General features: G+C 42.4%; 1 protein-coding gene and 1 pseudogene across 1 annotated transcript in view; both read right to left on the reverse strand.

Annotated features, from left to right (window-relative positions):
- Positions 1–1,564, reverse strand: part of LOC120981568 — a 181,721-nt gene extending 180,157 nt beyond the window's left edge. Inside the window, exons 1-2 of the mRNA XM_040411106.1 lie at positions 1,454–1,564; positions 889–909 (exon numbers count right to left, since the gene is read on the reverse strand). Of these exons, the coding sequence (XP_040267040.1) occupies positions 889–909; positions 1,454–1,484 (52 nt within the window). The 5' untranslated portion in view covers positions 1,485–1,564. The remainder of the gene's footprint in view (positions 1–888; positions 910–1,453) is intronic.
- A 13,086-nt stretch (positions 1,565–14,650) lies between these two features.
- The window catches only part of LOC120981569, a 52,368-nt pseudogene continuing 40,820 nt past the window's right edge, over positions 14,651–26,198 (reverse strand).

Consider the following 26,198-nt stretch of genomic DNA (forward strand, 5'->3'; position numbering starts at 1 on the left):
TCACTTATAATATTATTTACAGTCACATACTCCTGTATATAGTCCCTTAAGAGTCCTTCAAAATTTTTTCCCACAACAGAAGTTAAACTAACTGGTCTATAATTACCTGTGGAGGACCTTGATCCTTTTTTGAATATGGGCACCAGATTTGCCTTGCCAGGGGCACAGCAATGACTGAACTGAGCTCTTTAAGCACTCTTGGGTGCTCTCCTTTGCCCAGCGCTGAACCGCGCAGGGCAAAGGTATTTTGTGAAGTTCCGGTGTTGAACTTAGCTCTCCTTCGGGCTGCCAGGCAGAGGCTTCTGCCCAGCAGTGAGCCTGGTGACGTCAGAGGGGATTTATGAAGCCCCCCCACAGGCCAGTAGTAAACTTACAGAGCTAGTATAGTATGGCCATTGCCGCCACGAGGCAATGGCGGGCGGGTTGCAGGCCACAGTAGTGGAGGCGGTCTCCGGGGATGAAGGAAAGCCGGGCTGAATGGATCTTGCACTTGTCCTGGCCTTTTCCGGGTAGTGGCCACCCTCGATGCCCGACAGGGAAAGTGTAGGGCAGCCTCTACAGAGCGGTGGATCCGGAGCTCGTCTAAGATGCGGCCATCACGCTGCTCCGCCTCCCGGAAGATCTATATTGTATACATTTAAAAAGAGAACTCTGCCCCAAACCTGTAAATTGAGGATATCAATAGATATCTCCTTAAATTTGAGGAGAAAATGAGCCCATGTGATGAAATGCTTACACCTGGTTAGCCTATTTGGTGGTAGTTCACCTGTTGTAATGAGTAATATACCACAATGGCCAGAAGATTGAGTTTAAGTTGTGTGACACAAGTGACATCAGTGTTCTCTATTATATGAATTAAAGGATAAAAGAACAAGACTGGTAACTTACCTTCTTGTATGAGGACCAACCCTATAAAACAGAAGAGAAGGGTTAACCCATATAATATAGCTCTGGTACATTTCTTCATTGGAGATTATTAGAGATTAGGGCCACCATTAGTAACTACACTTGTATCAGATGGAATTACAATTATAGCATTCTTATCACATATCATATCCATATTTTACATAATTAACATATTTTGTAAGGCTGAAAAAAGACACCCATCCAGTTCAGCCTGATATCCTGCAAAGATAATACAGAGGAAGGCAAAAATCCTGATGAGGTAGAAGCCAACTTTCCTCATTTTAGGGGTAAGCCCAGAAAAGAAGCTGGTACAAAATACATAGGATGTACAGAATTTCCATTATAGATTTCAAGTTTATGTTCCACTTCTGGTTTTTGCCTCCAGACGTTGATGTAAAATAATGTTGTGTGGAACGGCCAAGATATATTATAATGAAGGAAAGGGTAGTCATGATAATCATAATTATGTCCTCTATACCTTCAACTCCAACTAGTGGATTTACATAGCCATATGTAGACTGAACGACATGAAGATCATGGTACTTACAGAGCAAAAACACGGACGTCTCTGGGGACATTATGGACGAACGGAGACAATGCTCTCGAGTGTAAAAAGAGAAGTCGTCTTCTGTCTAAATATTCCTTTAAATTACAGGAAGAAAGGAGAATGGTGAAATTGTTGTCATTTCACTGCTTGACCATGAAGTGCGTCATCAGGGCTGGCTTTAGGTTGGATGATGCCATGTTCAATACTGCCGTGAGTGCCTCCCTTCATTGGGTGTATGATCATACAGTTCCTAATTCTAAGCGCTATACGCTATGGGGCACAAATAGGGTCTACTACTACTACTACTACTTTTTCCCTTAATAGAAGCGTCACTGCTGTGTTAAAATTCCCTCAAACACTGCCCCCCGACATGTTTCGCCAGCTAACCTGGCGTACTCAGGGGATCGGGCAGTGAGTGTTTGATGGGCATGGTTCGGATTTTTCAAAGCCTCCTACAATGTCGTCCTTCACTATTCACCTAACATATCTCGCTACACAGTCTCTTCAAGTTTATTTTTTCCTCATCTCATCTGTTATTGGAGCTCGTTTACCTGTGCCTCCTCCCCTAGCTTACGTTTGCTGTTCCAATACTGCCTCTCTAGTCTCGCGTCACCTACAGAATATCTCGCGCATGTCAGGAAATGTATAATTATATCTTGTCCCAGCGCGTAATCTGCGCATGCCTAGAAGCTTATCATCTCGACGTATTTGTTTTATCACTGCGCATGCTCTGGGACTTAGAATCCCGACTTCATTTTATTATTCGATGCGCATGAGCTGGATTTTATTCCTACTGACCAGAGCTTCTTACAATCAATGAGACTATTTTTTGTCATTTATCAACATTAGATAGCATTTATTTTCACCATGATTAGATATTTTACTGTAATCAGGTACAGTGATTATCATTATGATTAAATATCCTACCAATGATCAGGTTACTATAATTCTCAATCATGATTATCTAGGTCAGGGGTGGCCAACCTTACAGACACAAAGAGCCAAAAAAAAAAAACATGACTACCAGGAGCCACAAGCTATACATTTACACATGAGTCACCGTATTTTTCGCCCTAAAGATGCACCTAGGTTTTAACAAAGTAAAATAAGAGAGAATTTTTTTTTTTTCATCTGATCTGAGGTCTGATAAAAATATTTTTTTCTTATTTTTTATTAGCAGAGAAAAAAATTTAAAAATATATTTTCCATCATACCTCAGATCAGACTCCTAAATCAGATCCCCAAACCTCATTAGACCTCCAAATCAGATCCCCAAAATAAGACCTATTCATATTTAATTCATAATATACAAGTAAATAAATAACTAAATGTAAATAAATAATCCTGTGCTGTCCATATCCAAAGTTCCGTTCCATGAACCCCCAAAATTTGCAGACCACAAAACACTACGGTCATGTTAATGTAGCCTTAGAGAGGCAGCATGGTGGAAAGTTGGTGGAGAATAGATGGGGAGGGTGCTAGAAAAGTGGACAGCTAAAGATGTCTGGGCAGCAAACTCTGCAGGCATGAGTCATTATCAGGGGAAGTCATCATGGTGGTCTGTGCCAGATGGATAGAAAAAGGAAAAGTAAATAATTGCAATCTGAGAAGACATCACCTATGATTCAATGGATTGAATGGTACTGTCTATGTAGAACTATCTATTATCTGTATGATTTTGAAGGGGTCGGCCACTTCCCAAAGGGTTTTTTATTCAATAACAGTATGATGTTAATATTTAGACACTGTAGTTGTAATATGGTCATGATATTGCAGTATTAGTCTTGTTTAGTGGTATTTCATGGTAGCTATGACTTTTTAGAGGTATGCTGCCATATATAGATTCGTTTTTATAACCGGTCAGATTATTTGAGGACAAGTCCTAGGTTCCACAAAACAAAGTAATATCCAGCGACAGTTTGAAATACACCATTTCAATAGTACTGAGGTGGTTATCTAAGCCTATTGTGTTATACAAGTTTTTTTGGGGGGTGAATAGATAGATGGAATATCAAATATTTTTGCATTAATAAAGTTTTATTAATAACCTGCCAGAACTTCAGCTTCCAGAACATTTTTTTTTCTTTTTTGTAAGAACATGCAGCCTAGAAATGATCTTACCACAGACCTTATTTGTATATCCACATCCTTTATTTGTATAAACAGGGCCTCTTCGTACCCCTTCAGACATTTTAGCCCTGGTACTTTTTTTTCCCAAGAATGACATCCCTTTCACTAAACCAAACAATAGTTCAGTACTTTCTTTATTAGTGGGCTTGTTACATCTGTACACATGAAGGCATATGTGCAGTGTCCTGAAATACACTGTAAAGCATTGAAAGTGTTAATATCACTGTATTTCATGTGTTATATGCTTGTAATACAAATCCCATAAGGTTGTATTGGGAGTGTGGCATCCCACGTGGCTAGTCAGGGCTGGCTCCACCCTTCCTCTCTAGGAGGAAGATTCTGGAGTTAATGGCTGTCTGCTGAGGAGTGAACACCTCAGAGCACCAAGGAGCAGCGCCTGTAGGGAGATTCCATTCTCCTACAGCCCACAAGCAACTTATGTGCCAGCACTGAGAAGGGAAAAGATCTATAGAAGGTTTAGCCGACAGAAAGGGATTGCGGACTTTGGCAAATAAGATAATCGCTTCTAATCTGGCTTCAGCCTCCTCTGCATGTGGTGGAAACACTATAAGGTACAAGCTGCCCACCATAACCAAAGGACATAGACTGTATTCCCCTGAGGATACTTTGGATGTCATATACTTATATATCTGATGATAGAGAAAGTGCATCCCTTTAGGCCAGGAAAAGAAGAGATTGACCAGTCTGATTGAGAGAGCTTGTGTGGATCACCTGCTGACTGGCTTTAGTAAAGTACTGTGGATTTGTTATAACAACACAAGGTATCTGTCACGGTAGGTAAGATAAGGGAAGGAAACCGAACACGACAAGGCAAACAAAACAACTGACTAGGCCCCAAATGCTAGGGAACAACGGGGTCACCTCCTAGCAATCTCTAAAACACTTTCCCTAAGCTGCTATGCCCATGTGCATATCTCGATGGTAGATATGCACATGCCCACGTACCTAAGACTATAACACACTGAACCAAACCCTCAGCTGTAGGGAAAAGGGAAAGAGACACCCAGCTCCTTCAACAACCGAAGGAGCTAGCGCCACCCTAGAGGCCTAGTAAAAACAGACACAAAAGGGAAAAGGACTTATCTAGAGATGTGTTGTAGCAGACGATCCACCAAACTTCCAGAGCTCACACAAGGCAGAACTATAACCCGCAAAGGCTATAGGGAGAGGGAGGAATAAATAGCCTCACCAATTACCTAAAGAACAACACCTGGGAGGAGGTGGGATTCAGTTCAAACCCACAACAAAACAAACTGTCAGATCGAGTCACGTGCAGCAACTCTGACAGATCTCCTCAGAACACCCACAGGGCAGGGCGTGACCGTATCATCATTATACCACACTACATCTGCACCACAAGGTGTTGGCGTCACCACAACCGGGACCCTGCCTCACACCTTAAAACAACAACATCACCTCAACCGCCATCAGGCAGGAGAAACACAGAACCAGAGTGTGCCCAGAAGGGAAGAACCAGTGCACCCCCTTTGCATCGCTGCACGCCAGCCCGGTCGCTGCATGTTTTTGGTGTCACTAACTGGATCAAATCCTCTGTGTCTTACAAGAGACTTTAAATCATCCATCTTTATTGTGCATTTGTGTGTGCCTGAGTGCTAGAAGAAAACTGTTTGCTGTGGCCTATCGCCATTCTTATTGCCTTGTGAGAAAATTTGTGTGGCATAAGAACTGTATGCTGATCATCTACAAGACCCCAACTACATGTGTACAACATTGAAAATTCAAAACTTTTTGTGTCACTGCCACTGCTTGCTGTCAGTGAATTGACTGTTGTTCTATGCAAATTGCTGCAGCCCATAATGGGTTAATTCTGAATTTCTTGCTGCACCATTAACCCTGGCACCGAACCCCCCCCCCCCCTTCCCATGGGAAAACTTTGGTTACCGCCCTGCTCAGAGCTGGAAAAGGACAAGGCCACCTACTCAAAACAAAGAAAGTGCTTCCTGGAATGGAACCAAAGTTCCTACCTATTGTTCCTAGGGGGAAAGGAATACTGACTGTACCCTGCCAGAAGTAAAGAGGGTGCCACCATCTTAAAAGGGTCTGCAGAACCAGCGCTGTAGCATCACCCTACACCAGCGTTTCTCAACCTAGGAGTCGCGTCGGCCCTTTCCGGGGGGTCGCCTGAGGCTTCCTATTGTGGGTCGCTCGCACAACGGCAGCGGCCCCTTATCCTCGCGCACAGGAAGTGATGTCCTATCACTGCCTGTGCTTGAAGGAGCCTGACGTCTGGACGGGTAAGTCTGTCTGCTGAGGTCCGAGTTTTTTCGTTAATGACCGCTGAGCACCACTGCCACCAATGATTTAATTGAGCCTGGCTGAGCCTGGCTAATTTTATTTTAATTATTTGGCTGAGCAAGGCTTAATTTATTTGGGGGGACATGAAGCACCGCTGATTTATTTATTTGGGGGACCCTGAGCACTTCTGATTTATTTATTTGGGGGACCCTGAGCACCACTGATTTATTAATTTTTTTTGGGGGGGGTACTGTGAGCACCACTGAGTTATTTATTGTAGTGGCCACTGGTATACACCATAAAGGATCATCAGAAGGAGGAGTACTAACATGAGCAGAGTGTGGGGGCTCAGGAGATGGAGGTATCTCCGAGTACTTAGGCTGTTGTATGGACACCATTCAGACAGTAGTCATGGAGGAAACCACCAGTATCTAGCAGCAGAGGAGGTAAGGAAGGATGCATCAAAGATTTGGAAAGAAAGAGCCCCTTGCTGTTGGAGTCATGCCATGCAAGGTGTTGTAGACCAAATCTTCGAGGTTTTTGGTATAAGATGAATTAAAAAAAAAATAAGAATTGAATTGTTGAAAGGACTGTCAAAAAGATATGAATGACTCTCCTTTGAATTTTTGGTGTTTTACTATTGTAGTTTGCAGCGTTGATTAAGCAGTTGCTTCCTTTGCATGCAGAGTCCTTCAGGTACTGTTACATATCATTGTGTGAATAAAGCAGGCATATAGACCCTTGATATGAAGCTATACGGCTGCTACAGGAAATGTTAGGCTTGGTCAGCTATAATAAATGTGTGAATCTCTCACTACAGAAAAAGGAACTACCGATCAATTTTACTTTTTGTGTCTACTGTGAATAAATGTGCGAATTCACATTCAATAATCAGGTTGAGCGTATTGAAGAAGGATCTCTGCCCATTGGCATGCCAAGTCGTGAGCCTGCTGTGTCTAGACAACCCCACAGATTAAAGGACAATCTCAGTATCAATATCAGATTGGTGGGGTCCAACTCCTGGCACCCCTGCCAATCAGCTGCGTGAGCGCTTAGGCCTCTTCCTAGACCAGTGACATTGCATTCATAAGTCATATGGCCTAGGTGCAGCTCAGTCCTATTCAAGTGAATGGGGCTGAGCTGCAATACCAAGCACAACCGCTATCCAATGGATGTCACTGTGCTTGGTAAGCTATAAAGAGGATGCAGTTCTCACTGGAGCGCCGCTGCCTCATCAAACAGCTGGTTAGTGGTGGTACCTGGAGTCTGACCCCCACCGATGATATATTGAAGAGTTATCCTGAAGATAGGCCATTACCATCAAAAACTTGGATAGCCCCTTTAACATTTTAGTTGACCAATGACAGACCACCATAATCCAGAAAAAGTTGTTTATGTTAATAAATTTTGTGTGATAGTCACTAGTACACAAATGATTTACCATGAAAAAAAACAATCTTTCCCTGAAAGAACATTCCTAAAAACATTTTTCAACCATTTACCCATGTCAGTAAAATTGTACTGTATGGCCAATGTGAATAAAACTAATGGGCCAATATAGAGTAAAATGCTTGGCTGTATCATGTCAGCAGATGATTGTTCATTCATTGGATGTTGAAGCCCAAACCTGAAATGCATGGCTACCTTCAGAAGCAAGGATGGTGTTAGATGTCTTCTGGGAACTGTCTCCGTGAGATATCAAAAGGTTAGTATTGTCAGGGATCGCTCTCTCAAGCAGGGTGGTGATGACAGACTTCTCATCAGACAATGGAGCTAAAGTCCAAACCGTGCTTTATTCGGGCACTTCAGCAAATACCGGTGATCATTCCCAGTTATAACATCACTGGGTGAGGTGAGGTTGCAGCACCACAAAACATAAAACAAAATAAACTCCTGCCCGTCTGGGCTCTAACTAATACACAGTTGTTTCTAGCTCACCTATTGAGCGCAGGTCACACAAGGGGAATCAGGCTTCAACACCCAGCAAGTCAGCTTACTAGGCTTTCCATACAGGTTAGCTTTCCAGGCATAACTGCCCAGACTGACAGTATGGGATCTCTTTTATTTTCCCCAGTGATGAGCTCAACAAGCCTCACCTGGGATCACCTCCGGCTAGTGGGTTAAAACATGTACTGGTGGAGGGGTGGACTGGTAGGTCCCACTGCCAAACCTACCCACTAGTCCAAATAAAATCCAGCCCAAAACAGAATCTAAACAAAACCTCTCTCAGCAAACGTCACTTATTTATTATTATTATAGTGTCATTCATTCCATGGTGCTGTACATATGAAAAGGGATATACAGTACATACATATCCATCTGGAATGTACGGCACTGTGGAAAAAACCCTGACAAAATCCACATAAATTAAATGTGGATTTGACGCCTATTTTATCTTGTGCATTGTAAATGGTAAAATCATCAGTGGAAATTTTCAGCATACATTGACAAGCCATGGATTTCACTGCTTAATGTCTAGATTTATCATCCAGCATCCGCCACTGTGACAAATATGGTGCATTTTTAGACCGTCTCTAAGTGTACACTGTATTAGACAAGGTTAGTAAATCTGTATGTATCTATTGAGGTTCACAGGCCTATTCCTGAATACATATGAGCTTGTTGACTTATCCAGTCAGCTGATTATCGAATACCATAATTTTCTGTGGAAAGGAGTAATCCCACAAAAATTATTTATCACCTATCATTTTATCAATTTCTACACAAGATAAATTAGACAGAGGAGGGTCCAACCATTTGGAACCCCTCATGTTCCTGAGAACAAAAGGTCCCCAAGTTCCCTCTCTGAATGAAGTGGTAATGTGCATGAGGGTCCACCACTCCTTTCTATTCTATAGGACTGATACAGACATCACTCCTTCCTTCCTCCTACCTCACAGAAATATTCTGACAGAAGACGCTGTCTCCTTTTACACTCCGCAGCATTGTCTCCGTCCATCCATCATGTCCCCAGAGATGTCCGTGTTATTACAATGTAAGTACCAAGATCTTCATGTCTTTCATTCCCGATCTGATGGTGAACAGTAAGAGGGGGTGTAATAATGTCATATAAATACAGGCCATAACTACCGGCTACACCCCAGCTCCCATCATATGTCCTCTGTATACAGCTGTGTACTGTGTATAAGGCCAGAAGGGAATATTCACCATATAACCCCATTACTGTGTACAGAACAGTATGGTGCTTCTAAAATCTATTTTTATTTGCTTAAAACTGAAGCAATTAAGGACATAACTATAATTATCATGACTACATATTGCTGGGTCTGACTCTTGGCCTCTTTCACATGGCGGTACCAGTCAGTATAATATGCCAGTATAGGCTGATTCTTGTCCTGATCTTGTCCGACTCACAACTGCACGGCTCATTTCAGGCTCTGATGCACATATTCCTGTGTCAAATATATAAATATTTTAAAAATGTATTAGAATTTTAGATGTGATTTAGACATGAGCAAATTTACTAAATTTGGTTTTGGGTCCAATTCGTCTGAATCAGGCAAGAAATTTGATTTAAATGCCTAAGAAAACTTCTCTTTCTGTCTCAGTCTCTCTGTCCAATTTTCCCAGCAGAACTCCCCCCCTTCCCACCCTTCTGGACACGCTGACATACTGTTCACCTCTGATTAGTTTATCCTTATGTTCCCTTTCAAGCCAATATCTCCGAGCTTGTTCCATTTTCGTCTTTTTGTGCTCTTGTGCCCAGCCCTTCCATAGGAGTAAGAAAAGTTAAATCCATTTGTGAGTTGCAAAGAAGTCAGAGCATTTTTAGAAATCCAACAATTCATCATTCTGTTCAATTCAGTTTCTTGGCTGACACTATTACATGCGTAAGGGATTGACTATCCAAATCTACATGAAAAACAAGGATTGTGCATCACCGGGAATAATATAGAGTAGGTCTAAGGGGTTGTCTGGTCGCAAACCGCTTGGTTATGCCAACAATGAAGATAGATGCAGGTCCCTCCTCTGGAACTCGCTCCAATCTCCAGAACGGGCCCCCCAAACTGAAGGAGAGTGCACCATGCAAGTGCTGCCATCCTCCGTTCACTTTTACAGGAGGTCCGTAAATAGCTGAGCACTGGCCAAAAAGGCTGATTGTGTAAATGTTTCAGGTATATTTCAGTATATATTGTCCAGGATATTTATGATATACAACAGTAGGGTTTTCCTGAATAGCTTGTAAAAGACTACAGGTACCAGCAAGTTTTCACATCCCTGGTTAAAAACAGAGAAAAGACCGGCACTCGAGTCGTTGTGTAGAAGATGGTGCTTTATTCAAGCATGTAACATCAGAGGAACAGAGCAGAAAACAAGCGACACGTGTTTCGGCTCAGGTTAGAGCCTTTGTCAAGCATAATACATTTGATCAGAACATAAATTTAAATAGTGCGCCACCCTTGACGTGAAAACGTGTTGACGTCATATTACCATGATAACCATACTAAACATATCATTATGCGCAACAATAATCAACATTGTTGCTACATAAAACAAGCGCAGTGAATTCAATACATGGTTGTAACATAGTTGCAATGGAATTACAGTGTAACTGAATATTACATTAATATGACAGCAAGTAAATATTACATTTTTATATCCGTGAGGAAAATAAATATACAAATTCATAAAAAAAAAAAGAAAACAAGAAAAACCGACAGTATAAGACTCCATAGAAATCTCATGTTGTATAGGGTTTTTTCACATATAGATTGGAGCTAGCTTTGTCTTTATTTTATTTTTTTATTTTTTCTGTGACTAAGGAGGAAAAATATATATATATATAAAAAAAGAAAATAATCTTGTTATAATTGATATTTTGTATTTCACAAAAATGCATTTAAATCCTACTCTCGCTTGAGACCTCTAGGTTCCAGAGTCTGCAAAGTATGTATCCAGAAACTTTCTCGTTTCTTAAGCATGAGCACTCTGTTGCCACCTCTTCATGGTGGCAACACTTGCTCAATAATTTGAAATCTAAGTTGTGAAACATTGTGAGAACATCTATCAAAATGAAGGGGAACTGGCAACAGCAAGTTTTTCTTCCGTATAGTGGATTTATGATTGCTAAATCTGTCCTTCATTCTGGTAGATGTCTCACCAATGCATATAAGGCCACAAGGGCACTTTAACAAATAAATAACAAAATTACTATCACAGGTAAAAAAAACTTGTACAGGGAATTTCTTACCAGTGTGCGGATGGGAGAAAGTTTCACCCCTAATAACCGCCGAACAATGGACGCACTGTAAACAAGGAAAGGTTCCCTTTTTTGGAGTGCTAAGAAAAAGCTGGCGTGGCATATTTGTGGTGCCTCCTATGTCCGCTTTTACAATGGTGTCACGAATATTTTTGGTTCTCTTATAGCAGATCATGGGGACATCACAAAATTCAATAATATCTGGGTAGGCTGCACACATAATTCCCCAATGCTTATTTATAACATGGCGAAATTTATTTATCCAAGGATGATATTTCACAATGAAGGGTAAACGTTTATTAGCCCTACTGGATTTTTGAATCCCCTGACTAGTACATTTCTTTAATTCAGAATCTAACAGAGGTCTGGGATAGCCTCTGGAAGAAAACTTCTCTTTACCCGCTGAAACTGTGAATACGGTAAAGATTTCTTGACAAATGGTGAATGGTTACTTGAATAATGTAGCAAACTATTCTTGTCAAGAAATCTTTACCGTATTCACAGTTTCAGCGGGTAAAGAGAATTGTATCAGATGAACCTATTAGGGACACTAGATTGAGTGAGATGGCAGAGAAGTTTTCTTCCAGAGGCTATCCCAGACCTCTGTTAGATTCTGAATTAAAGAAATGTACTAGTCAGGGGATTCAAAAATCCAGTAGGGTTAATAAAATATATATATTTTATACACTCACTCTTGTATCCCATTTATTAATACTTCACCACCCAAAAACGGAATAAAAAGAGATGAAAAAGTCAAATATACCCCGAATTAGTGGCAATAAAAAATGTTCAACTCATCCACCAAAAAAAAGTCATCACACAGTCGTTCACATTACTGTTTTATTTTCCATTCTTCTTATCCTATAGTCCTCACACCACTACATTGAAAAATAAAATCTGGAGGCACAGTCCTGGATTTCAGTGGCTGTCCCGTGGTCTCGGAATGAGTGAGGTATGTCCCGCTCTCAGCTGTCTCCATATGACGCAGAGACAGCTGATTGTAATGGTGAAGCAGGGAGCCGTTAGGTCCCCGCTTCACCATTCAGCTCAGCTTCCTCTGCTCCCCAGCAGCAGCATTATGCTGTCACATATCACGCTGCAGGTATATCTGGCCATAACTACTGTGAAAGGGGCACATCTAGGCATAGATTCTGTGAAGGGGGTACATCTGGGCATAGCTGCTGTGAAGGAGGTACATCTGGGCATAACTACTGTGAGGGGGCACATAGTTGGGAACAACTACAGTAAAAGGGGGCACATATCTGGGCAGAACTACTGTGAAGGGGGCACATATCTAGGCAGAACTACTGTGAAGGGGGCACATATCTGGGTATAACTACTGTGAAGGGGTACATCTAGGCATAGCTACTGTGAAGGGGGCACATCTGGGCATAGATGCTGTGAAGGGAGCACACCTGGGAATAGATGCTGTGAAGGGAGCACATCTGGGCATAACTACTGTGAAGGGAGCACATCTGGGCATAGATGCTGTGAAGGGGGCACATCTGGGCATAGATGCTGTGAAGGGGGCACATCTGGGCATAGATGCTGTGAAGGGAGTACATCTAGGCATAACTACTGTGAAGGGGGAACATCTGGACATAGATGCTGTGAAGGGAGCACATCTAGGCATAGATGCTGTGAAGGGGGTACATCTGGGCATAGCTGCTGTGAAGGGGGTACATCTGGGCATAACTACTGTGAGGGCGCACATAGCTGGGAACAACTACAGTAAAAGGGGGCACATATCTGGGCAGAACTACTGTGCAGGGGGCACATATCTGGGTATAACTACTGTGAAGGGGTACATCTAGGCATAGCTACTGTGAAGGGGGCACATCTGGGCATAGATGCTGTGAAGGGAGCACACCTGGGAATAGATGCTGTGAAGGGGCACATCTGGGCATAGATGCTGTGAAGGGGGCACATCTGGGCATAGATGCTGTGAAGGGGGCACATCTGGGCATAGATGCTGTGAAGGGAGTACATCTAGGCATAACTACTGTGAAGGGGGAACATCTGGACATAGATGCTGTGAAGGGAGCACATCTAGGCATAGATGCTGTGAAGGGGGTACATCTGGGCATAGCTGCTGTGAAGGGGGTACATCTGGGCATAACTACTGTGAGGGCGCACATAGCTGGGAACAACTACAGTAAAAGGGGGCACATATCTGGGCAGAACTACTGTGCAGGGGGCACATATCTGGGTATAACTACTGTGAAGGGGTACATCTAGGCATAGCTACTGTGAAGGGGGCACATCTGGGCATAGATGCTGTGAAGGGAGCACACCTGGGAATAGATGCTGTGAAGGGAGCACACCCTGGCATAGATGCTGTGAAGGGGGCACATCTAGGCATAACTACTGTGAAGGGGGCACATCTGGGCATAGATGCTGTGAAGGGGGCACATCTGGGCATAGATGCTGTGAAGGGAGCACACCTGGGAATAGATGCTGTGAAGGGAGCACACCCTGGCATAGATGTTGTGAAGGAGGCACATCTAGGCATAACTACTGTGAAGGGGGCACATCTGGGCATAGATGCTGTGAAGGGGGCACATCTGGGCATAGATGCTGTGAAGGGAGCACACCTGGGAATAGATGCTGTGAAGGGAGCACACCCTGGCATAGATGCTGTGAAGGGGGCACATCTAGGCATAACTACTGTGAAGGGAGCACATCTGGGCATAGATGCTGTGAAGGGAGCACACCTGGGAATAGATGCTGTAAAGGGGGCACATCTAGGCATAACTACTGTGAAGGGGGCACATCTGGGCATAGATGCTGTGAAGGGGGCACATCTGGGCATATATGCTGTGAAGGGGGCACATCTGGGCATAACTACTGTGAAGGGGGCACATCTGGACATATATGCTGTAAATAGGAGCACATCTGGGCATAGATGCTGTGAAGGGAGCACATATGAACATTACTATTGTGAAGGGGGCACATCTGGGCATTGTAAAGATTGGTTTTTAATTCATTACATTTTTATATTAAAATCATTTCTCCCAAATCTTTTCTTTTTGGTTGAATATATGCAAGATTTTATTTAGCATGGATGAAATATTGGAGGGCAAAGCCAAATGTAAGCCACATGAGGTTCTTTCATTATTTGGGGTTTTCTTGTAGCAGACTTTAATATTGTCCATGTGTTTTTACTTGTCTCTGACCATTGGCAAACCTCTGTTATTTTTCTGGACCTCACCACTGATCACTTTATATTATCCAATATGGTGGATGTTATTTCAGTTAGTGCTCTCCTTGCTTCATGTCTCTGATTGATTCTTCCCATTTGGACCTGTTTATGACTTCATGTGACTAAAGTCTAAGCTCAGTACTGTGTGTTGCTCCTGAAGAACCTCACCTGATCCTCCCATTTGAATGGCTTCCCACACCAAAAACAACTGATTGCTGGAGGTAAAGAAGTCAAACATGGGTCAAAGCAAAGTTGGCTTCATGAGAAAACCACTTTAAAAATTACCAGTCATATGTTGCCTCCAAATCTTGTACAGAAAAGATACTTTTCCTTGGAGCATCTACTTCTCCAAATTATGACAAGAGAGCCATAATATTAGTTTAATTTATAATATAGAATATAATAATGCACAGCATAGCAGTAGCATATTGTGTCGTTTGGCAGGCAGGGTTATATATGGCAATATATCATTAGTTGTAGGAACATGGATGGAGGATGCAGTTGAATCTGGTTACCCTATTGTTCACTAGGATCTGGTTGTGGGTTCCGCTGGTTCCATAGACTTCATCCATTTTATATATTGTAGTAGTTATAATATTCTGCTGGGTACTTTTCCGTGTCTTGTGAACAGAGGCTAAAATGCCGAAGCTGATGTAGACCATCCTATTGCTTTGTGGAGCCTGAAAAACATTGAGCTTATTTTACTTATTCCAAATGAAAACCGAAAAAACAAGAAGACATCTGCTATTACTTAGGAAGTAGAGAGACACTGAGGATTTTGTAATTTCTGCGGCTGTAGCACCTTTGGAAGTCCACAATTCGCTATTCTCTAGTGCAGGGATGGCCAACCTGCATCTCTCCAGCTGTTGCAAAACTATAACTCCCAGCATGCCCAGACTCCCTACAGCAGGGCATGCTGGGAATTGTAGTTTTACAACAGCTGGAGAGCCACAGTTTGTCCATCCCTGCTCTAGTGCCCATTGGAGTCTTTTTAAACCGGCTTACACCCATCACCATCACTACACTTTTTGGACAAATTAAATTTTAGACCATCTGGAGATTAAATATAAAAAGTTCGGAATAACTTAGATGATATCGGAGTACCTAATCGCTCTTGCTCCTAACTTTTACAGTTAGTGGTAGTGACCATGGATGGAGGGAAATTATCAAGAGTTTGGATGCTGTATAATTTTGAAGTGCCACACCTTGAAGCGAGGACATGTCAGTAGACTACAGATCAGAGTTGGCAGTGAACCTTGATTGGAAAAAGCCATAGACATATGTTTGGCAAATCCTTCTTAGGTTCTCACTAGTGTTGATCGAATCGAAGCCTCCAAAGTGGAATTTGATCCGAAGTTTACGAATCCAAATTTCCTTGCGTTTCGTGGAAACAAATAATTTTCTTTCCAAAAATGGCGGCTACACGTGTTACAAGTGAAAGTAAGAATCCTGGGAATGTGAGAACGCCAATAGTGCCATGAATACAACCAGTCAGCAGCTACCTAGCCCCTGTGATGTCACAGCCCTTTAAAAGCCTCATCCCGCACGGTCTCCGCCTTTTCACTGTGAGCTGAGCATAGGGAGAGACATGACAAGTGCTAGGGACAGAGTTGCTAAAAGCTTTTAATTGGGGAATATTGGATAGGGGGAGTGCAAGGACAGTGTAGGGAGATTGTAGGGAGAGTTGTTACACACTATAGGGAGAGCATAGCGGGATTGCAGGGATAGTAATCTGAAGCTGAAGGGATCCATAGAAGACACTGAAGTTTGCATCAATCCCTGTATAGGGCACAGAGCTATCTATTTAAACAGTGTCCTCCTTGTTTAATAGATACGCAATTCCATTAGGCCTCAAATTGGGGTGAATAAGCTGTCTAATTTTACTGTTATTGGAGTGTCCATCTTGTTTAACACATAAGCAATTCTATTATGCCTTGAATTTCAAATTCTGGCAAATAAGCTGTCTACTTTTACTGTTATTTGGATTTCCACCTTCTTTAACAGATATACAATTCTATTAGGCCTTGATTCTCAAATTAGGGTGAATAAGCTTTCAAATTTTACTGTTACTGGGGTGTCCACCTTGTTTAATTCATGAGCAATTCTATTAGACCTTGATTGTCAAATTGGGGTGAATAAGCTATGTAATATAGCTGTTATCGGAGTGTCCACCTTGCTTACTAGATAAGCATTTCTATTACTTCTTGATTCTTAAATTGAGGTGAATAAGCTGTCTAGTTCTACTGTTACTGGGGTGTCCACCTTTTTTTAATAGATAAACAATTCTATTACTCCTTGATTCTCAAATTGGGGTGAATAACCTGTCTCATTCTACTGTTAGTGGAGTGTCCACATTGACATTGAATAACTTATTTTACATATACAGTTATTGTTACTGTACAGTATGTCCAACAGACAGTTGCCAGGACCCCCCAAAGGAAACGGACAGTGGCAAAAAATGTTGCTGGAACCGGCAGAAGTAGCAGCAGAAGAAGGGGGAGTGGTGGTAGCAACAGGCCAGAGCTGCCAGTGTCATCCAGCGGTCATGTTTTGACAACCAATCCCACTGTCCTGGAATGGTTGACTCAGTTTTCAACATCATCTCAACTGACATCAAACACCCACAGCCAGGAGTCTGTGGATTCCTCTGACACCACACTTAGTTTGCATGGCCCAAAAACAATCTCTGTGCCCTCACCTGTCCTGAACCTGCCTCTCTCCTTCCTGCTGCTCCTTCTGCTCGGGAAGTATTGTATGCTGCTGGCTCTGCTCTGCTTTTTAGCAAGGAAGATATTATTGAGGACAGTCAGCAGCTGCTTCCCAGACCAGATTTGAAGAAAAGGTCCCCTGCTTCCTCCTGTGTGCAAGTAGCGACAATGATAGTCGTGTGGGAGCAGGTGTTGCGAGCGGTCAGGGATGCGGCCATGAGACCGGTTGAGGGTGATATAAGTGAGGAGCAGACAGTAATGGATGATCAAGTAGCCGATAACACGTGATGGACGGGTGAAGAGGGGACTTCATTATCATCATCAAGGGGTGAGGATGGCAGCTTGCCTGTGAGACAGGGGCAGGGTGGCAACATGCAGCAGAGTGCATGCGTGGCTGTGAGTCAGCAGGGTGGCAGCAGTGTGAGATCTGGAGCCAAACGTGCCCGGGGTAGTCTGTCTGCTACCAGAAACAACTAGTGGTGCACGGCTTCATAAAGGCAGCGGCAGGCAGTCATCACGGAGTCGTGGTGGTAAAAAGCCATACTCGCCGGTGTGGAAATTTTTCATCAATTCTATTGGGGACGTTAGCGTGGCAGTATATACGATCTGCGGGCAGAAGGTGAAGCGCAGCCAGGGTGCCAATGTAGGCACCACAGCCCTGGGTCATTGCATGGAGAATCACCATAAAGTGGCCTTGGAAAACCGTGGCACTAATGTAGTGGTACAGCCTGACGCAGCTCCCAGTGGCTCGCACCTCTTCTCCAGCAGTCAAGGCTCCACCACCTCAGAAGAAGGTGTTTCCTTCCCATCATCTTCTGGTCTTGATACTCCTCCTTCTTTGTCTATCATTTCACCAGCAATCGATCGCCAGGGTGATCGCAAACAAACAACAATTTGCAGGGACTCATCCAATGGCGCAGAAGCTTAAAGGCCCTCCTGGCCAAGTTCTTTGTACTATAGTCCCTCCCTTTCGAGGTGGTTGACTCACACGGTCAGTATTTTGCATCAGGATTTCATCATAAATTTGGACCCACTCCTGTTTTTACCTTGCAAATACTGATCAGTTACTTACCAAATACTGACCGTGTGAAGGCGGATGCTGAAAAGACAGAATAGATTTTTTTGGGGTTGCTCTTCTGACCAGAAGAAGGTAAAAATAAACAGTGACATCAACACAAACTTACTGTTGACACTCTCCCCACTCTGTCATGGCACCATTACTTGTATCAGTAGCTAACAAAATAGGTTATCAATCTATGTGGAGGAAACAGACAGTGTAAGCAGCTCTTTCCCATTTTAGTAGAATCAGTGGCTGACAGAACAGGTCGACTAGCAATCAATGTGGACACCCCACAAACAGTGAACGGAGACAGTTCTTTCCCACTTTAGTAGAATCTGTGGCTAACATAACAGGCTCTCTATCAATCTATGTTGAAACAGCAGACGGTGTAAAATTAGACAGTTCTTTCACTCTATAGTAGAATCTCTGGCCACATCACGGTTAAGTACATTATATTAAGTCCATATACTGTACTGTATCTGGCTGTCAAACTAACGGACAGTAACTGTTTCACTACCAGAAAGGACTAGCTATTAGTGTTGATCGCGAATATTCTAATAGCAAATTTTTATCGCTAATATTGGCACTTCAATAATTCACGAATATCTAGAATATAGTGCTATATCTTTGCAATCGCAAATTTTCCACATTTTTTTTCAGCAGTACCCATGATCCCTCACTGCTTCTTGCTTGTGGGCAAATGAGAAGGCTGCAACATCTTTGACTTTAGGAGTAGTGTTGATCGCAAATTTTCATATCGCAAATTTTCCAATTTTCGCAATCAAGAGAATAATGGCTGGAGATCTCGAATTCGCAAATATGAATATTCACCCAAATATTGCCCCTGCCGCTCATTACTGCTAACTATGCATGTTTCTGCAATGTACAGTTATGTACACTGAGATACACTCTCCCTGCAGGCTGGGATATAGCTGATTTCATGCACTTCGTGACAAATTAATTTGGAGCAAAGGACATTTTTTTAAAACTTTGCTTAACTCTAGTTTTCACAAGTAGAAAACATAACTAGTGTCTATACTCACCTTCTATCTGAATTAGTTGTTCTGCACTTTTTTTCCAAACTTTGCCATCTAAAGTTTGTGCTCCACATGAATATTTTCCAGAATGCCCCAGATGACCTATGTTGACCTCACAGGTATTACTCAGACCAAATTCCTGAAGAATCTGGCCTTCATTATAGAAAGCAAATTGTAGTTGAGTATTTGGTCTGGAAGAATAGAGACTTGTCTCACATGTTAGGGTCATTTTCTCTTCCTTTGATGCTAGGTTTGCGCTTATAGTCGGAACCGAGAATAGTTCTATAAAAGGAACATAATAATATTAATATATTACCAGGTACATTCTATTTTTATAAAAAACTATGATTTTAAGAAAGGAGAATGTAGAGAAGACACAATATTTCTGAGTTTTGCTTGCAAAGCCACCTCTCCATTAACAACGATCACGATGGAGGGCCTTGTGCTTCAGGCAGAAGCAGGTCCTAGAGGTATGATTCAACATCATGGTCTGTCAGCCAATGCTGTCTGACAGCAATACCAGGTAGCAGATGTGCAGAACACAAGACCTGCCAGTCTTATGTAAAATGGCAAGACACTGGATAGTAATGGGCAAATTTCCATACTTTAGTTATTTTGCACTCTTCTATGTGATTCTGGCATCTTGAACTTTAAATAGTGAACTGGCTCACTTGACTGCTCTTCTGTTCTACGTCCTATGGTATCCCATACCCAGTCCTACTAGACCAGTGCTACCAAAACCTTGGATCACCTGAATACCCACCAGTACTAATCCCTATAAAACCACATACCCATCCCTTGGCTCCTATTACCAGTCCTTAGGCTTGACTGACCATACAGACATACTCTACTATTGCATACCCACATCTGACTGCCCCCATTCCATCTTCTAGACTGATCACCCACACTTCTGTAACGCTATCTCTTCATTCTACTCTTCCTGTTATGTTTTCAGACATTTTTATGTTTGTCGCCCAAAGCAATCATATCTCCAGACTCCCACTTTGTCTAATTCCCACCCTGCTTTGATTTTTGGAGAAGGTATAACTCTTCATCGTATGCATGGACACACAGGATCAGAAGCCCAAGCTGTATCCACATTTTGATTACATACAGCATACCCTGATACATGACCATGGAATTACCTCGAACATATATGGACTCTTCATCTCCACGTTTAAAATATACAAGGTGACGTTTGACTTCCTTTTCACATTTGTATGTCCCAGACATTTTTGTGTCCACCTTTGGAATACGATAAAGATCATTGTAGCTCCAGCTCTGGATGACTTTGTTGTCTTTGTAAAATTGTGTCTGCCCTGCGGTGTATCCAGGATAGTGGTGACATCTCAAAGTCAGGTCATCTCCTTCATAAACATAGTTAGGGGCCTGCAGGATGACCCAACCTGAAACACAATACGAAATATAATGCATCTCCTTATAGACTTTCTGTTATCAGACATGTGAGGTTTGGAACTCTTCCTTTGGTATGTTACCATGTGAAAGTGAATCTCAACTTAATGTATCTCAGAAGATCGGAAAGAAATCTCTGAGCTCCACCTCAACACTTCCTTTAAGTTTGGAAATTCATGAAGGTACAGCTTATAGAATTCCATTAATGTTCTATCACACTGTATCACTTTAAGAAGTGGGAAGCTAGCTCAACGTGAGCTAGGAATGCTATACTTCTGTGTTATGGCCAGTCCAGGAACTGGAAGTATCAAACAAAATAAAAAAAACTGTAAATGAGAGGGCACAAGAAGTATGATAGCACCCAGAGATTGTACTCTAGACCCAGTTATGCCCCTGGAAAGTCAAGTGTGCCTAAGTGTTTTTCCCTATGTCTGTAAATTTGTGGCACTACAATTTTATGTTCACTGCAGTATAGTAAAAGAAAGCGGAATGTAATAAATCAGAGCAGGGCAGTGTTAGTACCTGAAATGGTTAGAACATTATTACACACCGGATGTTTATCCCTTTTACCTCCCTAGACATCAATCAAGTTAGTCTGTTGTTGACTTAGACAATCAACTAGACAATAGACCACTAGGGATATTAATCCCTTCACTATGCTATACTGCCGTGTACAGTACTTCATCCTCTTCTCTAACCAAGACCACCAAAAATATCAAACCACTATTCATAATATATTTGACCTCTGGACCACCAAGGCTTTAATATCACCTGTAGTGCAGTGTTCCAGATGTATCCAATTTTACCCTTCCACAAATTTTGTTAAAGGGTCACTGATTTTTGGTATAACTTTAGATATGTCATAGAAACATATCCAAATTTTAAATTTTTGGGACTCTGAGCGCTGAGACCACCACGGATTGCTAGAACGATGAACGAGAAGAAGACGCATGTCCCATTCTCAGTTTTTACTGCGGAATATGTGTCAGTACAAAGTCTACGAGTCCTCCTCAATACTGTCCTGTGCAGCGAGGAGATAGAGTGAGATTATAGCAATCGGTGCTCAGGAAAAACGTTTTATTTGTCTCTAAGATATATGAAAAGTTTTACCAAAACTCTGTAAACCTTTAAGACTCTAATTTCCTATTGTACGCTATCGCAACTTGCTAGGAAAACTCTCAACAGACTGCAACTCTCATTATAACCACTAGGTAGCCACATATAGACACCTATATAATACACAACTCCTGACAGAGTATCACAAAATCATGTTTTCTTTTCAGAGCTGGTTATCGCATGCCACACATCTCAGGATATGGCAAGTGGAGAAAAGGTAAGAAAGGACATGGCTGTATTTGCTACATGTCATCATTTATGTACTGTATATGACACTTATTTAGTCACTGTATATTCTGGGGTATGGCTTCATTGAAAAGATTGGGAGGGTGTATGCAGACTAATTTCCAAGCATTGCTCCATGGAAAAAGCATGCAGACTAGCTCACTTCCAGCACTCTAGTAGCCCTCTAGTTTGGCCGACAACAGGTAATTTTGGGGGTATTATTTGAGCAATGTATGCTTGTATTAGGCATTGTGAGGCTCTACCAATAAGGGGCTATGCTGTGTTATGGGTATTGTATAGCATTTTTATTTAGGCACTATTTATGATTTGGCAGCGTTATTTACTCACCATGGCTGACATCCAGTCTATGAGGGTCACTCGCATGTTGGGAAAAACACTGGTAACTTCCACTGTGTGATGTTTTAGAAGATTCTATTGCATACGTTTTACCGTTGTGTACGTGTGCTCCAGTTCTGAACCAGTCATACTTCTGATTGTTTTGTTCAGTAGGGCCCACATCACAAGTCATCGAGATAGATTCAGTAGTGAATATCTTCTTTGAGTTTGGAGTGAAGGTCACCACAGGTCTGGAGGAATGTCCTACAAAGCATAATTCTCTGGTAGTAAAAAAAGCTATGAGCCCAAGACCACAAAATGCATATTTTTTCTGGGCAGTCCTTTACAGGTTGACGCTCTCCTCCCCACTTTCTAGAGGTCAGTCACTTTGCTCACCTATTTTCTCTCCCCTTTTGTCTTCTTTTGGCACAAGATATACAAAAAGTAAGACTAGCAGAGACAAAACTGTGCAGAAATGAACACACACACACCATGGGGATCAGTGGTCATGTGGTCATCATATCATTAGTGAGGAAGGTCCTGGCTCTACCTAAATATCTTCTACTACTGCTGGCAATAGTAAAGGTCCCTTTACATGGGATTACAGAGCAGCAGATTATCGGTAAGGAAGTGTTCCTTCCTGACAATCTGCTGATTGCTGGTGGAGGAGACCGCTGAATTTATATGCTGTGATCTTCTCCAGAGTATGGAGAGGAGTGATCGGTATTGCCATCGCTCTTCCCCATATTGATTCGCTGTTTGCCGGCAGGAGATCGTGTTCACACAGCACAATCTACAGCCGGCAAACTTCGAATTTTGTGTACGCACAAACGATCAGATTAACTAATGAGCGTTTTGATTATCGGGTAATCGGCAGTCTCACTAATGAGAATTCTAAAGGGCCTTTTAGTGGAGTTAAAACCTTATAAGTTCTAGAACAGACAGGAGAGGTGACAGGTCCCAGGTCTTTTTTAACATGTCAAACACAAGATGAGTATGCCATCACCACCTGAGTACTACTTTATATACAGAGGTTTATTCTTCCAGCTAAATTAGTTAATGGATGTATCATCTAAAATTAACATAGTAACCTAGTTTATAAGGCTGAAAAAAGACATTTGTCCATCCAGTTCGGCCTGTTATCCTGAAAGTTGATCCAGAGGAAGGCAAAAAACCCCTGTGAGGTAGATGCCAATTCTTCTCACTTTATCAGGCAGAATAACTCCCTGGATCAATGACCCATTTCTAGTAGTTATAGCCTGTAATATTATTACACTCCAGAAATACATCCAGGCCCCTCTGGAATTCTTTTAGTGAACTCACCATCACCACCTCCTCAGGCAGAGAGTTCCATAGTCTCACTGCTCTTACCGTGAAGAATCCTCTTCTATGTTTGTGTTTTTACAGCTTAGTTTGCTGTTCACTAAAATTCTTAGGTCCTTTTTCATGTCAGTGTTACCCAGTGTTTTACCATTTAGTATGTACGGGTGACTTGCATTATTCCTTCCCATGTGCATAACCTTACATTTGTCAGTGTTAAACCTCATCTGCCACTTCTCTGCCCAAGCCTTCAATCAAGATCCATCTGCAGCCTTATACTGTCCTCTGTAGTATATATACAGTATACTGTCTGATGTAGTGTATATACAGTATACTGTCCTCTTCTATGTTAATTACTTTACACAGTTTAGTGTCAGCTGCAAAAAAATGATATTTTACTGTGCAAGCCTTCTACAAGATCATTAATAAATACGCTGCTCAAAAAAAAATAAAGGGAACACAAAAATAACACATCCTAGATCTGAGTTAATTAAGTTAATTAAATATTCTTCTGAAATACTTTGTTCTTTACATAGTTGAATGTGCTGACAACAAAATCACACAAAAATAAAAAAATGGAAATCTAATTTTTCAACCCATGGAGGTCTGGATTTGGAGTCACACTCAAAATTAAAGTGGAAAAACACACTACAGGCTGATCCAACTTTGATGTAATGTCCTTAAAACAAGTCAAAATGAGGCTCAGTAGTGTGTGTGGCCTCCACGTGCCTGTATGACCTCCCTACAACGCCTGTGCATGCTCCTGATGAGGTGGCGGACGGTCTCCTGAGGGATCTCCTCCCAGACCTGGACTAAAGCATCTGCCAACTCCTGGACAGTCTGTGGTGCAACGTGACGTTGGTGGATAGAGCGAAACATGATGTCCCAGATGTGCTCAATTGGATTCAGGTCTGGGGAACGGGCGGGCCAGTCCATAGCATCAATGCCTTCGTCTTGCAGGAACTGCTGACACACTCCAGCCACATGAGGTCTAGCATTGTCTTGCATTAGGAGGAACCCAGGGCCAACCGCACCAGCATATGGTCTCTCAAGGGATCTGAGGATCTCATCTCGGTACCTAATGGCAGTCAGGCTACCTCTGGCGAGCACATGGAGGGCTCAATGCCAAACCGGTCATGCTGGAGGATGTTGCAGGCAGCAGAATGTTCTCCACGGCGTCTCCAGACTCTGTCACGTCTGTCACATGTGCTCAGTGTGAAACTGCTTTCATCTGTGAAGAGCACAGGGCGCCAGTGGCGAATTTGCCAATCTTGGTGTTCTGGCCATTTGAGCAGACACATGCACATTTGTGGCCTGCTGGAGGTCATTTTGCAGGGCTCTGCCAGTGCTCCTCCTGTTCCTCCTTGCACAAAGGTGGAGGTAGCGGTCCTGCTGCTGGGTTGTTGCCCTCCTATGGCCTCCTCCACGTCTCCTGATGTACTGGACTGTCTCCTGGTAGCGCCTCCATGCTCTGGACACTACGCTGACAGACACAGCAAACCTTCTTGCCACAGCTCGCATTGATGTGCCATCCTGGATAAGCTGCACTACCTGAGCCACTTGTGTGGGTTGTAGACTCCGTCTCATGCTACCACTAGAGTGAAAGCACCAGCAGCATTCAAAAGTGACCAAAACATCAGCCAGGAAGCATAGGAACTGAGAAGTGGTCTGTGGTCACCCCCTGCAGAACCACTCCTTTATTGGAGGTGTCTTGCTAATTGCCTATAATTTCCACCTGTTGTCTATCCCATTTGCACAACAGCATGTGAAATTGATTGTCACTCAGTGTTGCTTCCTAAGTGGACAGTTTGATTTCACAGAAGTGTGATTGACTTGGAGTTACATTGTGTTGTTTAAGTGTTCCCTTTATTTTTTTGAGCAGTTTATATTGAAGAGGATAGGGCCAATAGTGACCCCTGAGGTACTAGTGACAGTGACCCAATCTGAGTGTGTACCGTTAATAACCACCCTCAGTTTTCTATCACTCAGCCAGTTACTTACCCACATACAGACATTTTCTCCCAGTGCGAGCATTCTCATTTTATATACTAACCTTTTATGTGGTACAGTGTCAAATGCTTTGGAGAAGTCCAGATATACGACATCCATTGATTTTCCGCTGTCAAGTCTAGAACTTACCTCCTCATAGAAACTGATTAAATTTGTTTGACATGACCGATCCCTCATGAAGCCATGCTGATATGGCGTTATTTGCTTATTTTCATTGACATACTCCAAGATAGCATCTCTTAGAAAACCTTCAAGCAGTTTACCCACGACAGATGTTAAACTTACCGGCCTATAGTTTCTGGGCTCTGTTTTTGGACCCTTTTTGAATATTGGCACCACATTTGCTATGAGCCAATCCTGTGGAACACTCCCTGTCAGTATAGAGTCCTTAAACATCAGAAAAAAGGGTCCGGCTATGACATGACTTAATTCTCTTAGGATACAGGGGTGTATGCCATCTGGTCCTGGCGATTTGTCTATTTTGATCTCTTTAAGACACTGTACTTCTTCCTGGGTCAGACAGGGCACTTTTAATGGGGGATTTACTTTTACATTCTGTATTTTATCTGACAGTTTATTTTCCTCAGTGAATACAGTGGAGAAATAAATATTTATCAGCTTTGCTTTCTCCTCATCGCTGTCTGCAACTCCCCCCTCATCACTCTGTAAAGTGCTGACACCTTCAGATTT

Source organism: Bufo bufo, chromosome 11 (genome assembly GCF_905171765.1).
Source record: "Bufo bufo chromosome 11, aBufBuf1.1, whole genome shotgun sequence".
NCBI classification, from domain to species: domain Eukaryota; kingdom Metazoa; phylum Chordata; class Amphibia; order Anura; family Bufonidae; genus Bufo; species Bufo bufo.